We start from the raw sequence: 18,236 nt of genomic DNA, 5'->3' as shown, positions 1-18,236 counted from the left end.
GCCTTTCAGATGGTGATCAGCTCAAAAGGGTTCTCCTGATGCTTCACTCACGCCCTAGATCAAGACCCTGGCTTGTAACATTTGTTCCCTGATTCCCTGGCCATGGCTGTTGTGGGAAAGAAGATGTGCAAAGCCTTTGATAGCAGGAAGCTTCCTCTCCCAAGCAGGTGGGGAGGCAAGAAATGGGAATTGGCTCTGGAGCCCTCCCCCCTTGCAACTGTCACTGCAGAGCCAGCAAGCAAGGATGAAGGATGTGGCAGGATAAAGTTGATTTAAGTTATTTTATGAGGTGTACAGGGTATCCCCTGTCTCTGGTGGGACAGTGCAAATGCAAACTGCCCTTTGCTCAGTCCATGATGCAATGGGAAGCTTCAACCCTATGTATCTTCTCTGCTCCCCACCAGGCTCATGCGTCCCTCTGTCTCTTTGAAGACCGATTTTGAGACACTAGTGGGATTTCATGGATGTCCAGGTTCTGCCATCACTTTCCAGGAATTAGATGGTCAGGACATTTCCAGGTGCAGACTTAGAATGGTGGAGGCTTGTCCTGGTCCCTCCACATACAAGTCTGCACACACTTGGCCATACAGGTGGGACCCTACTTTACCACGGGACACTGCCCGTCAGAGGAAGCATCATCAGCAGACAAGGATGCTGGCAACAGAAGTATTGCTGCTTTAGGCATTCATAGAGGACTGACACTATGAAATTGAGCCTCCTTGAGAAATGCAGCTCAATAGAGCAGCAATTAGTAATTTAATGGATGACAACGTATTTTAACCTGCAAAGCTTCCTATAGCCAGTTTTCAGATACCATAATAGGAGTCTGAGGAACTTTTCATGCATAGTAAACCCAGTTCGGCAGTGTGACACACATAGTTACGAGAGGACTGTTTACTCTGTAAAGTAATTGTTGATGTTTGTGTTCCTCCTTGCAGACAGCTATGGATTTCATAAAATTACCATGCCTGGTAGCAATTGGCATCCTTTCTCAGCAACAGTTTGCATCTAGTAACTGGCACCCTTCCTCTGCAAAGAAGCCAAGAAGTAAACGATCGCAAAACCCGAACTGTTTATATCCTACCTCTACATAAGTGTAGAAGCAAGCAGATTGCAATGCTGCTGTAATACGGCGAGCTTGCATTGCTGCCTGGGTGGCACCTGTTTCGTGTGTAAAGTAAACAGGAGACTACAGTCTGCAGAGCTGTCGGGCTGACAACTCTCAGATATGCTGTATTCAGTCCTTCTGAAAAGCCTTGAAAAATCTGAGCTAAAATGGGAGGGAAATAAATAACCATGAACTGGAGAAACAACTTGTGGGTTCTTATTACCAGAACAGATCGTTTATGACCTTGGTTCTCCTCTTTCACAAATAAATGTACATCCTTGTAGCACCAATAAAATCAGTGGGTTTATCTTTCTGCACATTTAGCATGAGAAGAAAAATCACCAAATACCTCAGGAAAATCCCCTTGCTTCCTTAATACGAGAAGGGGAAGATTAATATCACTTATTCTGCTAGGAATAAAAAAGGGCTGGTGTGCAGCTGCCAATTTTAAGTGTGCACATTTGAGAATCTCTCTACCCCCGTTTGAAGAATTGCTTCTGTAAAGCAGCATTGCTACTACTCAGTTTAATGAGAAATCAGAGGAAAACCTGGAGTGATACCACACCACAGCACTAGGACTGTAGCTGAGACACAGAGAGGACTTATGCTACTCTACGTTCATTTACAAGTGCAGTTTATTAGCAGACTACAGAGTGTGAAGTCTTACTTTAAGTTTGCAACACATGTACATAATTCAAGAGCTGCAGATTCCTCAGAGAGGGTATGAAAACAGGAAAGGGAAAGTCTAAACTTGATTATTTGAGACTAATCATCCCCACTCTTCGTCCTACGCCACCTGGTCCATCCCTCCACTCCAGCAGAAACAACCAGACATCACGCTAGCTTAGTAGGCTGATTTTTGTTCAGTTTTTCAGCCCTTATCTACCCCTCCCAGTCTTTTCTCTTGCCATTCATCTATGTAAAAGCCAGAAACAATCTGGTGCAAAGGGAGCAGTAAAACGTCAGAGTTAGAAGGTGCTGCTTGTATTTGCCATGTGAATCCATCCGGATTTTTTTTCTTTTTCTTGATGACCCAGCCTTTATAGGGACCCCATTTATTAAAACCCAAATCACTAAAACATGCATGCAGAAGAGCAACATTGACAAAACAGGTTAAACACAATAGTCTCTGAGTTCAGAAACAGCATAAGGCTGTTGCCCAGCTCCTGGGTAGATGAAATTATGCCCCCAACTTGGATGTCCACAGATCCCAGTGGAGCTTCCAAGTGAGCTGTCATCTGTCAGAGCAGTCTGAAGTTACACGTATGTAGCTAAACACAGAACTTGTCCTCCCGGTGGACCTAAGAAACACATTTTTTCCCCCTGAAAGTCACAGGCTATTTGGAAGAAAACTGCAGTATTTGTTCTAAAAAAATTATGCACCTGTGAGTACTTAGCTGGATAAAAGTACCAGAATCTGGCCCTTAAAATTCAGAATGGCTAAGGCTAAGGCTGGCCAGAAACCACAGCTGCTCAGCAGAGGCTGTTAACAGCAAAAACTCCCCTGGAACCAGCCTGCCCCGGTATTTTCTTTCATTTTGAATAAAGGTGAACTTAGACTTCGCCAGACAAACATCATCACAGCCACTAACTGCTGGTCTCTGCACAAGTGCTGGACGCTTTGCCAAACGGTGTCCCTCAAGGAGGGAAACAACAGTTTAGCAGTGCTCCTTCTCAGATTAATCCAGAACATTTTAAGCGTTTGAACTCTGTCCGCGGAGAGCCAAGGCACGTTATTTCTAATGGCTTCTGCCTTGCTGGCCTAAGGTCTTTTCCCACACTGGGCAACACGCTGCCCATAATAAAACATAGATTCGTTATTCCAAGGGTTGACTCTTAAAATTAGTCTAAGTGGGAGAACTTGGCAAAAAGATGGAGTGACAAAGTTAATTTAGCCTGTTATCAATTCAATAGGCTTAAATAGGCAGTGAAAGTGTTTCATAAGTGTTCATTGTTCAGAGTTCAAGCGAATACCTTCTGCTAAATTGCATTTTGAAGTTTAATCACAATCTACTTTATGTTTCTTTTGGTAATTGGGATCTCTCCACAGTATAATACGAAGAACTCAAACTAATGGGCTCCTCTGATGGAAGTTTAAATTTTGGAATTTTGCCTCAAAGTGCAGTGAGTGAGAGTGCCTGAAATAACCCGGAACCTTTCACCCAAATAAGGCGTTAATATTTTGATCATTAAGGAAGTCTCATATTATTACAGGCAATAGCAACAAAATAACCATTATTTTAAATTTTGTTATTTTGGACTGCAATTAATGGGAGTAATTCCAACCCCCTGACACATGCACGCACGCACTATCTCACTTGGCACAGGAGCTGTTGGGGAACTGGCTGCTGTTCATTTTGTCCAAAACGTTAAATGTCGGCATTTTCTTTACCAAAAGGAGAAACAGTGAGAAATGCTCATTTCTGGGCAGCATTTTGCTCCAGGGAGGGACATGGATACTGGGAAATGGCACCCAGTAGGCTGTGACTGACGCGTAGTCCACAGTCTGGGCACTTGTCCAAATGCATGTTGTCAAATCCGCTACGCCTGATATCGGTTCTTTCAATGCCAGGCTTTTTTTTTTTTTTTCTTCTCCCCCCGCTTTCTCTCCTCCATCAGCTCCCTGTGTTTCCTGCACCTTAGGCATTATGCTGTGGACAAATATATTTCCCTGCCACCGCGCACTGAATAAGCACCCTAAAACCTTTGTTCGCAGTGTGACTGCTCTAATCATGTCATCAGAGGTCTGACACGGAGTCTTCTCCTTCTGCCCCATCGTACTGAAACAAAATAAACACAAATGTCTTTCTATATGTAAAAGCAAAGATGCAGACATAGGTGCTTTAAATCTGCTGCTGTGATTTACAGTCCTTTTTTTCTAATGGCTTTGCTGCTATTCTTTCAAAGACAATAAAAACAGAAATATTCTATTTTATTGCTAAAAATAATTAGCAAATCTACACAGTTTTCAAGAAATGCAAAGCAAAGTATACAAAAGGGAGAAACCCAGGCAAACTATGTACATAATAATAATGAAAAAGCCCTGCTATCTTACTTAACGATCAGAAAAATATTTGCCCAAATAAAGCTGACAAGAAGAACGCGGTAAGATTTATTGCGTGTTGCACGCATGTATACACGTGGGCTCACTCTCCCGCCAGTAAGAACTGGGGAGTCATCAACCGACTTCAAAGGTATTTTATCCAGTTGCACTAAAAGAGAACGTGTCCCACAGACTGGAACTGAAAACAGATGGAATATAAATACTGTTTGAAAGGGCATTACGATTCCTGACAATAAAGTATATTTCCTGCAGTAAAAGGCTGAAATTAATGTACCCTGTCAAATAAACACATGACTACGTGGTATCTCTTATTTATAGACGTTAGAATTATTAGGAGCATAAGACATTTTCACAAACAATTTTATATCAAAATCTTTATGCACTGGCATTTTTATGACAATTTTCAATAATTTCAGCTACACTTGTGTCAACCTGGAATAATTCTATTGACTTTTACGGAATCACTTCAGGTTTAGGAGCAGGTCTGTAATGCACAGAAATTGTACAGTAAAATTTCCACTGTATACAAAGGAAACAGATGTGGGTCCAGATGCAGATGGTGAACTCTCTGTTACCTGAGACATTTCATTCTTTTCTCTGTCTTACAAATGATGTATCATAGCTAAAATAAACTTACAGGCTCCGTGCAGAAATTATTGGTTGAAGGCTTTGACTCAGTGTTATGAGAAAGCTGAACCGTGATGATCCTAATGGTCCTCCGTGATCTCAAAATTATGAATCTCTTACTGGTAGAAACATGCAAAAAAATGCTATCAGAAATAGTTTCACCTTGTCAAATGAAATAAAATGAGTCAGTAATTCTGAAATAAGTATGAGGAAGTAGAGAATAAAAGCCTGGGGGTTTGATCCAGTTCAGGGCAATATAGAAACTGTACTGTTGAATAGACACTGTGGTGGCAGCCAGTTCTGTTATTGACGTATACAGAGGCAGTTACTCATCTAAAGTCTGGAAAACTGGCTTTCCTGGCAGATGTGTTTGCTGGAGCCCAGGCAAGGATATACACGAGGGGAGAACTGTCAATTGAGAAAAAAATGTGAATATGACTAAGAAAGCAAGGCGTGCTCTGGAGCAATGAATACTCGCCCTGTGTGCAAAATCCAGGCAATGTACTCCCCTCGGGTCCTCTGTGCAGACCCAGACCCAAACCTCTTGAAAATCACAGCAGAGGTGCTGTTCTGCCTTGGAGGGGTCTAGGAAGAGTACAGAGAAGTGCAGCTGTGCGGGTGGGAAACTGGGAAACCCTGAGAGGTAATGAAAGACACTGTTCCCTTCCTGCAGGCAATATTCCCTGCCAGGTCGCGGGAAGGTGAGCCCTAGCAGGCACAGCAGCGACTTTCTGCTATTTAAGGATTTCCACAGCCAGGGGTAAGCCTCGGCAAAGAGGATGGGCCAGGCCTCCACCGGCTTTGCAGTCTCAGGATGGCACAAATCAGCCATGGTGGGAGCTGGGACCTGGCCGCTGTGCACGGAAAGGCAGCACTCCCGTGGCGTGCGTGCCTGGTGTCGAGGAAGGGGTAAGAAGCTGCAAAGCACTCCGTCCCGGCAGCAGGCAGCCAGCATTTTCCATATGACCCAATTAGCCACTCCGTTGGAACAAATCAATAATGGCATTTTCTGAAGACAAGCAGGCAAGTGCTGCTGGCTCGGCACTGCACTGCATGTGAAAAAACAAAGGTGTTATCTCTGCGGAAAACAGCATCTGTGCCTGGCTCTGTCACTGCAGAGGGGGCGAATGTGAGATGTGGCCACGAGCCACTAGCCACCACAGCGTGGATTTTCTTCTCAGTGGCATGCTATAGGCAGATCAAGTCGAGGGCAGTAGTTTGAGTAAGGCAGGACGTGAAGTAATTAAATTTAAGAAGGGGGGGAAAGCGATAACAGCCTTGTTGGGCTGACTCAAAAAACAAGGAAAGGGTAAAGCCATTTTCTGAGGTTGTACTAATGAATTTTGCTGACTGTAGGAACTCATCGATGCAGAAAAGGATTCAGATACCATGCAGAAAGACCTGGACGTTCTTGAGGCCTGGGGTAATAGAAACAAGACAGAGTTCAATGGTATCAGTGCAGGACACCGAACTTTGGGGACTGATTCAGGACACTCAGCATTACTCATCTGGAACCTCCTTTTAGTCTATTGCAGGATTCCCCTGAACCACAAAGTGATGTCACTGAAAAAGGCACACACCTTTCTGGGCTACAACTGCGGGCACCTTGAAGGTTAAGAAATACTAAAGTAGGAATTTTGAAGATCTAAGCTTTGGACTTATATGTCTAATGCAAATGGTACGAACCTGTCTCATGTGTGAAACTTTCGGTGTAGTTAAATTACAGGTAAGTTCTGGTAGGATCCTCTGTGTCAGGTGGAGTGGACTGTGCACACTGAATTGTCCCATCACTTTACTGTCCCCATAATCTGGTTCTTGCTCCTTCAGGAGACTGAAAGTTGATGTCACGTATGAAAAGGTGGTCCTTATAAGCAATTACAAGACACTCTATGGAGGTTCAAGAAAATAATGTCCACATTTTAATCATTTAGGAAGCCAAAATGAGAACCCAAAAGAACCTTGAGAAGATGCAACCAGCATGTTGCTGTGGTTGCTGCTGAGCTTTTGGGAGCTGTTTTCCTGCTAGGACAACCCATATTTAAATTATACATCTCAAAGACAGAGGAAAAATGGAAAATAGTTTTAATGTAATAGAAGGTTATTTGGACACTATGTTCGAAGTACGACCGGATGGATGATATTTTTGTTGTGATTATTCTTGTTCTCATTATAAGTTTAAACTTCTCATCAAATCCTGAAGAAATCTTGTGGACTGACAAGGACAGCACTATGAGCAGAGCAAGGAAGGGGGTTAGGTAAAGCCCTTAGCAAAAATGTTGCAGTGACTGGCATCAAAACACATATCACACAATAAAGATGAATTAATTAAGTTCAAGGTGGACCTTTCTCAGCCTCACTCCTCTTCTGCCAGCTTTTTTGCACCTGTGCTGACTTTTATTGTTCGGCTTTTCTTTCTGATCCTTTCACCATATGTGTAGGCTACAGGCATGTGTCTCCTGGCTCCCCGAGCTGGCAGAGTATCTCACTTGCAAATCAGTAATCAAAGGAGATTTAGAAGCTATCAGGTGGTCTCGCTCCTTCGAAACCCTCTCCATGACAGTGCCACAAATTGGTAGCTTTCAGGAAGACGGCTGCTGCCAGTCTAAGCTTTGATAATAGAAATGGCAGCTGAAATTTAAACTTAGACATTTCTATTACTCAGAGGAAAAATGTGCGGTCACAGAAGGGTTTCTCATCATCTGAAATTTCAAACTGCTGTGTGTAACACTGTGGGGCCCATTTCTTGGCGGCTTACTTTAGAGTAGTTTTGTGACTTTCTGCAAAGAGCCCAGCATTGGTATGGGAGCTGTAAGCTGAGCTGATCATCACACTAAAATACCCCATCGGGATCAACAACTTTGTGATTCTGCTTGAAACCAGCCTCCCTTTAGCCCCTCTGTCATGACGGATGGGTCTGGACTGATGTGAGCACACGATAAACAGAATATGGTCCAGGATCTTCAACTGACAGAGAAAGTGTAAAGGGTGTGTAAGGATTGTGCAGATTTACCTAGCCATGCGCTTGAGAGGCATGCATACATATATTCCCTGTTTATGCATCTCCTTTTGCCTCTTCTCTCACGCTATTGCACCAAAATCTACACGTATGAGGAGGAAGGCAGGTTCTGGCAATGTTGCCAAAGGGCTCCTAAATTCCAGGTCAGCCAACAATTTTAAAGTGAAGCAGGGTACATTGTCTTCTCCTGAGAAGTAAATATACATACACATTCTCTTTGTACATGCTAAAATATTTAAATATGTAAAAATATGGATTATAATTAGGGGAAAGTTAGAATAGATTTGAATGTTTAGCATACCCTTGGTAGTTCTTGTTTCATTTCTCTATGATGCCCTCCACACAAAAAGACACTTCACCGTAATTGTGCCCTTTCAGTGCAATCATGTAAATTTTGCTCTTGTTCACGTTGTTTTTCCTTTGCGAGCTCTGCTGCGGTTATTGTGGCCATCCCGGAGGGAAGGAGGTAAGGACCCCCATGGAGTTTGGGCTCTCAGGATTAAAGCTTCTGGGAGTGACTGGGGAAGTTTATTCCCCAGAGTCCCACAGGGCTGCCCTTGATACAAAGGTCAGCAATCTGTAATGCTCACAACTCTATATCCAGGGACCTGGGATTTCATACTGACCTCCAGGTGTGATAATAGGGGTACTGCAGTAACCTACGTGTTGATCAAGAGAGTTTTTTGTGGGTCCAGAGGTCATCTTTCTTTGGAATGGGCACCATTAAAAATGGCAGATCTTTGAATCGTTTGGGATCTGCTTTCTCATGGCTCTGCTCCTTATGGAGACATTTACAGCTGCACAAATTTATTAGGGTTTTGCAGGAAAGCAAATGCAAAGCTCATTACGCAATTATAATTTATGCTGTTGAGCTTCTTCCTATTTTTGTTTATTTATTATGCCAATGTATTTTGAGTCTTTGAGTTGGAACCCCCTCACATGCACACATTTTCCCCTAGGAACTTGATAAAATTGTTTGCTGGATATAGGAATTCGTTTCGCGTTTGGACCTTCTCAGCAGCAGACCTCTCAGGCCTGTGGACAAAGGTTGAAAACCATTGATCAGGGCTATGCACAGGGGAACGGCAGTGACCTGCAGCAGCTGTTTGTCAAAGCCTGGAAAACACTAGTGACACAGCTAATTAATACATTTCTCAACTCCATGCCTTCTATTTAACACACACGCTATCAGTGCGCTATATTATTTCACTGCAATCTAAATATGTTGTGGTAATGTGACAATGTTACTCTAATGTTTATTGAAAATTTCATTAAAAGATAGTGTTTCCTCCTATTTTGTTTCACTCTGAATCCTCAATGTTTATATTACATATGATAATGTTTCAATACTATTGAAACAATTTGAAGAAGTTTTCTTAATATTTTCAGGTCAACTTTTATTCATAATGTTCTGTTTCACTAAAATGCCTATTTTTCTACATCAGTTCTCTCCCTCATGACTCTAATAGATCTCACTAGAGGTCTAATTCCACATTTACTTGCTGTACAACATAAAATGGACGGCTACCTGCTCTGTCTACTAATATACACACCAGCACCTACATAGATGCATTGTGCAGCTAAATACAAATCCACATTTCTATACTTTTAAGGTACAGTAAGATGTAAAAATCCCAAACCCTCCATGCTCTGTGCTGCAGTTTAGCTTGCAATTGTGAACGTTGCTATTTGTCTTGAGGAAGGTGGAATACAGTGATGTATGAGATACACACGGGCGCATACACACACACACACACACACACACACGCTTCCAGACCTCATGGACACTTTACGTGCAAAGTTTCAACAAACTTTTGCTTTGCACCGTGAAGGAAAAATCTGAGAGTTCTTAAGATTGTGACCCTCTGTCAGATGTAGCAGAAAGGTGTGAAAATCTTTAAAGGCCAAAAAACCCCACCAAACCACCAAACCAAAACTCCAGAATTAAACACATTTATACACTATTAAATGCATTTATACTAGTCAGTAGTTGCAGATCGGCTAATACGAAGAAACCCATCTACTATATTCATACTTCACTTTTCAGGTGTGCTCTGGTTGTAGTTTTAACTAATACAATGCTGGAAATAGAAAAGGACTTCAAAGAAAAAAATAGGTATTATCCATGCTGCCCACACTGATCCACAGGTCATTTCAATAAACGTGTTCCTTAAAAAAGATACAAAAAAGTCCCTAAAAGTGTTTACCAAAAAATTTCAGACTTCTTTTTTTGTTACCTAGGTGTCTATTTGGACAGTGGGGCTTGATGATAAAGTTTTCTGACTCCTTGCCCTTCAGCTCCCCAAGGGGATGGTCAATGTCTAAGACTTGCTTGGTAAGTGGATGCACTAACACTGTAAAGATTTCCTCAATGAAGCAGGAGAAATTAATGTTTAGCAGCCAATTTGTGCCCACCTCCTGACAGAGAGTCCTTCCTTGGGGCTTTTTTAGGACAGGCCTTCTCTAAGGACAGTTTTGCTTCAAAACTTTCTTCCCCTCAACTGAGAGATTGGGGATCACTCCTGACAGCTGGATCTGAAACAGGAGCTTTGATCCAGTGCCTGCTGAACTCCGCGGGTCTCAGCCGGCGTCAGAGGATGCTGGATCAAGGCTGGAGGGTCTGGAAAACACTAACTAGATATGATGTGTGGAGCCAAGAGATAAAGCTGCTAGAAAGGGGAGAGGAGGAGAAGGAGAGAAAGAAAAGGGTTCCCATGAAGATTTTTCTTCTCCATTTTACACCAACCACAGAATTTTTCGAACCACACAGAAATTTTCAGCCTTTACTACTGGGTGCTCTGGGGAATACGAAAATCTGCCATGTCACACCAAAGAACAGGCAAATGACTATTTTTTCTGTCTGAATACATACGATTACATATCTTCTTTCTTTCTCTGGTGCCTTGTCATATCAGCCCCTGCCTCATTGTATTTTTAAGAGAACTACCTGGCCCTTGATTTTTCCTGCACAAATCAAGCCATTGCCCGTTTTTGCACACTGAGAAAATCCCCTGTCGTAGTCAGAGGACCTAAGACTTGCTCTGTAACATTCCCATGATTCAGCTGAAAGGAAAAAAAAAAAGCAGTCTCCTGTGTGAGAAAGGGTTTAATTGCTCTGGTTAGAAGAATTAATCTAGACAAGCACAAAGAATACAAAGAAAGGGAATGCCTCTTGTTGGAGACTGAATTTTGCTCTTGGATATGCACCTGTAACTTCTTCTGAAGTTAACAACATATCAAAGGCAGGATTAGGCCATAGGACATTTGCATCACGAGCCATGGATCCAGAGCAAGGGTGGGAACAAAGGCCCTCTTAATGCGCTGCAACAAGCAAACATTTTAGTTGCCTACCTGCTCCATTTCGGTAAAGGTGCTCTGCTCCTCATCTTCTTCCTCGATATCTGACTCTCCCACAGCAATAGGAACACAAATGGACAGGTCAGGATTGGTCATAAAATCATCATTGTCTGTAATTCCTAGGTGTTTCTCCCCATTTTTATTCATCCCATCCTCAGCGTGGTTCTCTCTGTGATTCTCCATGTCTTTGCCAAGCTCAGCGGTTGTATGGCTGTTCACACAATTGTTAAGGGCACCTGTATTCTGGGCAGCAAGCTTCATCATTGCCTTCTTTTCAGCTGTTGTCTTGGGGTGCCGGAGGACATTGCAGCAAAAATGCCACGTCGTGTATTTCACGTACTGAAGACCCCTGTTGATCCGCGCGAAAGCAAGCTGCAAGTTGTTCATCTCCCCATCCTCATCTGGTGCCGAGAGGTTGTCAGCACTGAAAGAGCTTAGCAGCAAGGCAAGGAACAGGTTGAGCACCTGAAACCAATAAAGTTAAAAGGAAATAAATGATTAATTGTGGAGGACAAATGTTTGGTCTTGGAAGCAGGAGAGTCTCATCTAATCTGTGTCATCGTAACACCACCAGTGTTCATGGAACTACCCCTAATTATAGGTGATTTCAGTAGGAAAAGAAGGAGTGCAGACATTTCCACTTTAATTTCAGGTGCAGAAGTTTAGCATGGATGATAACACACTGACATTCCCTTTCCCTCTCCAACACCACAAAACACAAAAGAAAGAAAAGGCAAAGCTCAGAAACAGAATATGGGATAAAATTTTCATTGGAAGATACATAGTGTAAATATTCTCATAAGTGGTGGTATAATGAATTTCCTGTAATTGCCAGTATTCCATCTTGGAGGAAATCACTACTTGCAACACTTACTGACATTCAGAAAGGTACTGCTTACATGTAGAAAAAGATGATCGGAAGAATATTTTCAGGACCTTTTTGGGTTTTACTCAGTGTGAATATTGTTATTTATATTTCATGGTATATAATAATATACATACACATGGCGCTTAAACCAAATAGTATATTTGGAAACATTTCTAAACATTTGTATGCATTTTCACAGATAGTCTTGATTTAAATATCCTCTGGGCCATGAAGAAATTCTATTGAGACTGTAAATAAATACGACCTCAGAGGTCGTATAGTTTCAAAACCTTTGCCCTCCAGGCAAAAACAAGCCATCACACTCAGGCTTAATGTGGCTAAATCTGAGCAGGGCTCACCCCCAAAGCACGCTGGGGCCTGGAAATGCTGCTACTAGTCAGGAAAAAACTATTTGAAGATTTTCACAGATGTATGGGAAGATCCAAACTGAACTGGACACTGCAAGTTGGCTTCCTCTTGTTCCTGCAACTTCAGAACTATCTACTTTTGCTGGTAGTGCGCTGCAAGATTAGACACAACTCCACATTTGGGTGACATATTTGATGATTTAAACCACCTTTTACCTCCTAGTTTGTTTGGGGGTTTTTTTTGGTTTGGTTTTTTTTTCCCCCAATATATACAATTATATCCAATAAATAAAAACAGTTTCTTCTAGAAGGGTATTCCCAGTAATACATCTTGCAGGCTGGTCACCAGCTGCGCTGTATGGGACATTACACCTGCTTGTGGTCCAAGAAGGAATGAGTTACAGCTTTTGTGCTGGATTGACAAGGGCAAGAAGCTCACACCGGAGGTAGATGCCTGAGATGATGGGAATGGGGCGAAGGTGACTCAAACCGATATCAGCTAAAATATATTTACCCAAAATAAACTAGGACCAAATTGCCTGGTATCAACTCATCTGCTGCCTGTACAAGGTGGGTGGGTGCCAAGCTCTGTGGCACTGCAAAGGAGAGATCAGTGCTGCAGCACTCCTGCTGTTTTAGCAATAAAATGGACTTTGTGAAGATATTTTCTCTGTGATCTCTTAATGCCACCAGAAATACTTGTAAGTCTCCCGGCTTCTGTCTTTCTGATAGTATTTTAAATTGATAAAGTCTGCTAGACCAAAATAAACAGTACTGGGCCTTACCAAAGAACCACAAGCTTTTGCTATCATCCCCCCACCCTGTTCCCCCGTGTTTCAAATATTCAGAATATATGAGCTGGAATTTTGAAAACTAGCCTGGTCTTAATCACTCTAGTGCCACTGCGTTTGAAGTGTCCTGTCAGTACTGTTTTGTAAAGTACTCTTTGCAATCACCGTGATTATAAATGAAAGCAGTCGGTAGCACAGCAGGTGCCCATGTCCATTATGAACTGCTGAATAAACTATTGGTGCACTGAGCACTACCCTGCTCTAAAGTAAAGTGAGATTAAAGCTAATTGTTTCTTAGCTGGTCCGTCATACTGAAGTGTCACTGACAGCTTGTGTGGGTCTCCTCTTAATCACTGTGGCAGTCTGGTATGAATCAATCTTTCATTACATAGCCCACTCGGAGGTACTGCAGGTGATGTTGTCTGATAGGTAGTTGAAAACCAGAATACTGGATATACTGCCAAGCGGGTGGGAGTCCATCAGCAAAGGAGTCACTGGCAGAATCACTTTAGCCATTTTCAACCAAATTTGATAGAGGGATGAGGTCTCAGAGATAACCACATTGCTACGAGCATCCTGAAAATAAGCATGTGGGTAAAGAAGAGACACTACCCAGGCCACCAGTGCAGACAAAGCTTGGAACAAGCCACAGCCTGTGTCTCCTCCCCAGCGGCAACCTAGGGACATAGGAAGGAGCTGGAGGAAGGGAGGGGATAAAGAAATCCAGAATAAAAATCTCCTGGACTTTATAGGTTCAATTCCGTTACCTTAACAGAGGTGTATACTGTTGTTTGAGGTTATCTGAGACATCTGCACCAGACCTACAGAAGATTTGTGTCCTCCTAAAGCTGCAGGCTTCATCTAACCAGGAGATGACGGGGTGTCACAGCAGGCACCACACTGGCAGTCTTTAGGGAACTGAATCACGCTTCAAGGATGGCAGCTGCCTCCAGACTCAGACACCAAAGCTTGAGGGTATAATGGGGCATCTAAGCCCCATTTCAATCAGAAGAGGTTCATCATGAAGACAACAGAGCCTGACCAAATACAGGCGACCGCGTTAGGGCTGCATGCAGCTGCCAATATGTAGTCATCTAGTGCCAACTGACCCTAGCATGGCCAAGTCATCCTGAGGCAACTGGCTGACACGATACACTATTATGGGAGATCTGTGTCTAATTGGAGGCCAGGATGGATACCTTACAGTATCCCCAGTGGCATTAGACAAAACTGAGTCAAGCCCTAGATCTCTGCAGACTGTAGTGATAGCTCAGATGTCTTCTCCATACATGAATACCTCCATGTAGACACCCAAATTTTGTTATCTGAAGCTGAATTTCATCCTATACTTCATTAATTCTCCTGTTCACAGAATAACTTGTTTGAAATGCCTTGTTTTACTTTTCCATATTTATTTCATACGTCAAACTACAGTTACATAAGTTTATCCAGATACACCTACAGGTGTATATAATAGGTGGTAACATTCTTACTGTTGTTATTTACCATGGATTATTAAGGCAATGTTGTTTGTTTCCCAGAAATGCAGCTGACATTTTGCACAAAGAGCTATTTGCACTTCATGCTTTTAGCCAAAAATAAATCTCAAATATCATTCCCTCCTTCTTTTATGAGCAGGTAACCTCAGAGGTGTATTGCTGGGTGTTCAAATAGAGTGAACTGCTGTATAAGCACTTTATGTTTACTTGTTTCCCCCATTTCACTGTACACTGCATTTTCCAGAAAAATATATGCTCAACCCATGACACACCACATTTCCTGTAAAAGGTTACTAATAATATCCAGTCCTCCTGGTTGCTAACGCAATGCTTTCAGTTTAAGTAAAAGCAAACTAAAGACTAATTCAGTTTTCAAAAGGAATAGCAGATTTGCATGTCCATATGGAACCCCTTAAAAAGAAATCTGCTTTCCAGTGACACCAAGCAGCCAGTCTCAGAAAGCAGGTCACTTTTTTGGTCTTTGAGGTTAGGAATCAAATGACAGATGCACTCAAAGAAACTCCAGCTCCTTTAGCATGATGATGTTAAGCGTTTACCCTAATGACAATACATCGTGCTTTCATAGGCCTTCTCACTTTTAATGCCTTTCCAAAGCTAGTGACTCTGGTTATGCCATTATAAGGCACAAAGGATCAGATTCATCCAGCCCAATGTCAGGTGCCTCCCTGAGTTGCTTAAGCTGGAGGAGTTTTCTTAGGATGTCTGTAGATGATGGAGACAGTCTGGCATCCCAGGAGATGCTGAAGAGCTGAACCATCTCTGGCGGTGTCTATTGAAGCCTAGGCTAGCTTGGGTTTAATATCTCACAACTAGATTAAAGTTAGGGCACTTACCAATGCAGACCAAATAACTAGCACAGAATCATAGCATCACAGAATATCTCAAGTTGGAAGGGACCCATAAGGATCATCAAGTCCAACTCCCTGCTCCTCGCAGGACTACCTAAAATTAAATCATATGACTAAGAGTGTCATCCATGACTTGTCAAACACAGCCAGGTGTCCAGAACGTCCTTCTTGGTGTCAACCTGGTACTCCATGCTCCAGGCCAGTGGTGTCCAACCTTTATAACCAGGCAACCTTCACCAGGTGCGAGGAGAGCACAGGATGCTTCAGCCCCATCCTGAGCAGAGCTGCAGCACACAGGTAGCAAGCCTGGCATTGCACAAAGTGCTGCACCAATTCTGCGGTCACAGCAAGTGAAGAGCATAGAGGCAAGAAGCCATGAAGCTAATTCCTAGCTCCCCAGCCATGGGGAGAAAGCAGGCTGCTGGAAGGACCCCTCCTTCCCAAAGAGCCCTAGGCAAAGGCTGCTGGTGGAGGCTGGGAGCCACAAATACTGCCAGCCCCTGCAATCCTCCTGCACTCCTGTGAATCGATTCAGCAATGCGTTTGCTGCCCTGCACTCTCACTGGGGTCACTCATTACCCTGAATATAGGCTGAAAACCCACTGGAAAGGCTAAGGCTATTTCTTAGCAGATTGAAAATAATTCTGTATTTCATTTAGCTAGGAGCGAGAATGATGTTGCACCTGCACAAGTTCAATGGCAGGGTTAAGCCATCTCCAAAGTGAGGTCCTCAGCTACTGGTCTTGTTTGATTGCAGAGGATCTAATATGAGTTCACCCATGTGGCTTTTCCTGTAGAGGGATCTGTCTTGACTGCACACTGCCAGCAAAACAAGTGAGTTTGATTCAAACCCCTGGTCCTTTCCTGTGCATGAGGTTTAATGAACTTCATGCTGAGCAGCAACTAAGGTCAGATGTTCTCATCTGCCCGGACCACGCAGGACAAATCCTAGTAGGCTGGAGTCAGAGATGGGATCACTTTTTCAGGTGGGAGGTTCACAAAGCAGAGAAGTTCAGGAGCTGCTCTCATGAGCACTTGTTTGCTTGTAAGCCCACAGGACCCTTCAAACAACTGAAGATATTCAGACTGCAGATGTGTACTGTCATCTCCACTGCGGGAGATGGAGGATAGGGAGGACAGTTGAGAGCACCTATGAGGGACCTGTGTCACCTGAAGGTGCTTCCCTGTGGAAGAGGAATCTCCTAGGAGCCAGCTAAGCAGGTTTTTCTGTAACAACGGGGTCCAGAGTAGAAAACATGCCCCATCAGTGAATTCTGTCATGCAAAAAAGAAAGCAACTAAAACAAATTGTACCCCTGTGGCAGCACATTGTCACTGCTGTCACTCAGCTGTATAGAAAAGCCCAGGCAGAGCAGCATGGTGAAGTACCTGCCAGGATCATCAACTACTCATCTAATACTTTTTTTGTGGATAAAACAGGACCCATACACCTCAAGCTATTCAAACTCACTTCTCCGGCAGTGCCTGTTAGACACAGATCAGCAAGAAGCTCTTCAGGCACTCGCTGACCAGTGGAAGAAACTGATTTTCTTCCTTCCTGTGTGTTTTCTGATGGCAGTGGACATCTGCACTGTTCTTTGTCTACCACAGGTGGGAAAGATGCAGTTTTCTCTTTGGAGACCTTGATGACTTCTAGCAAGCCTAATACAATATTTACCAATTATTTTATTTTGTTTACTGTAGCAAAATCCATGAAGCGGCAAAGAAAAACTGCTCATAAAGGAGCTTTCACAGCACCAAGAAAGTGTGAGATCTAAGTTTAAGCCAGAGACCTGCAGTAATAGGTCATCTAGTCCATCTCTCTGCTACTGGAGGATTATTTGTTTCCTTAGAAGTGTATTTTCCAGTCCTTTGTACATTTTGATCCCAGGGCAAAGTTTACCAAGAGAGAGTACTCCTGCAAAAAGCAATTTACATGATCAGCTATTTTCTATATTCCCTTTTCTATTACTTCAGCTATTTGTGCTTGGATAAGAGGCTTATATCCTCCCAGTCCAGTTTCTCATTATCCTGTAGTCAATCTCATAATCCCATTCTCGTCATATCTTAGTTTCTTGCTGTCGAAATGATCATGATGCCACAAGTATGGCATGAGATCCTTGTGGCTAGGGGGAGGTGGGAGAGAATACAGGCTGTAGAAGGATTGATCTCTTTGATGTTTCTTGCCCAAGATCAGCTAGGAAAACACATGGAAATGGGGATATGGATTTCCTGCCTTGCAGCCATACAATTTCCCAAGTGGACTGTGTTTGATTCTACAAGGCAGGCTAGCAGTTGTAGATGAGGGGTTTGTGGGACAATATAGTACCTGTTTGTTGTAACAGGAACTTTTTCCTGTCAACTCCATGTTAATCTGTTTGGTGAAATAACTAGTTTATCTATTTAAATATAAATAATAATATAAATAAATATAATAATATAAAAAGAAAATTTATAAAAACAATGCACCAAATTCAGCTTATTTCCCATGTAAGATCCCTAAACTACTTTATGATGGTAATGAGAGCAGATGTTCTCCACAGGAAAGAAAAATGGAAGTATCCAGAGGGTAGTGGTCAACGGCTCAATGTCCAGATGGAGATTGGTGACGAGTGGCGTCCCGCAGGGGTCCGTATTGGGACCGGTACTGTTTAATGTCTTCATCAATGA

General features: G+C 42.8%; 1 protein-coding gene across 2 annotated transcripts in view; it reads right to left on the bottom strand.

The window, feature by feature from the left end:
• Positions 1-18,236, bottom strand: part of LOC103905978 (sodium channel protein type 5 subunit alpha) — a 177,414-nt gene that overhangs the window by 58,888 nt on the left and 100,290 nt on the right. Inside the window, exons 16-17 of one of the 2 annotated variants that reach the window (XM_009287793.1) lie at positions 11,167-11,637; positions 8,576-8,587 (exon numbers count right to left, since the gene is read on the bottom strand). In XM_009287793.1, coding sequence (XP_009286068.1) covers positions 8,576-8,587; positions 11,167-11,637 — 483 coding nt within the window. Of the gene's footprint in view, positions 1-7,181; positions 7,191-8,575; positions 8,588-11,166; positions 11,638-18,236 lie in introns of both variants that reach the window. The other variant, XM_009287794.1, reaches the window with a different exon arrangement.

This window comes from Aptenodytes forsteri, unplaced genomic scaffold (assembly GCF_000699145.1).
Source record: "Aptenodytes forsteri isolate BGI_AS27 unplaced genomic scaffold, ASM69914v1 Scaffold296, whole genome shotgun sequence".
NCBI lineage: Eukaryota > Metazoa > Chordata > Aves > Sphenisciformes > Spheniscidae > Aptenodytes > Aptenodytes forsteri.
The sequence above is the reverse complement of the archived record's forward strand: the minus strand, read 5'-3'. Positions and strand labels throughout refer to the sequence as shown.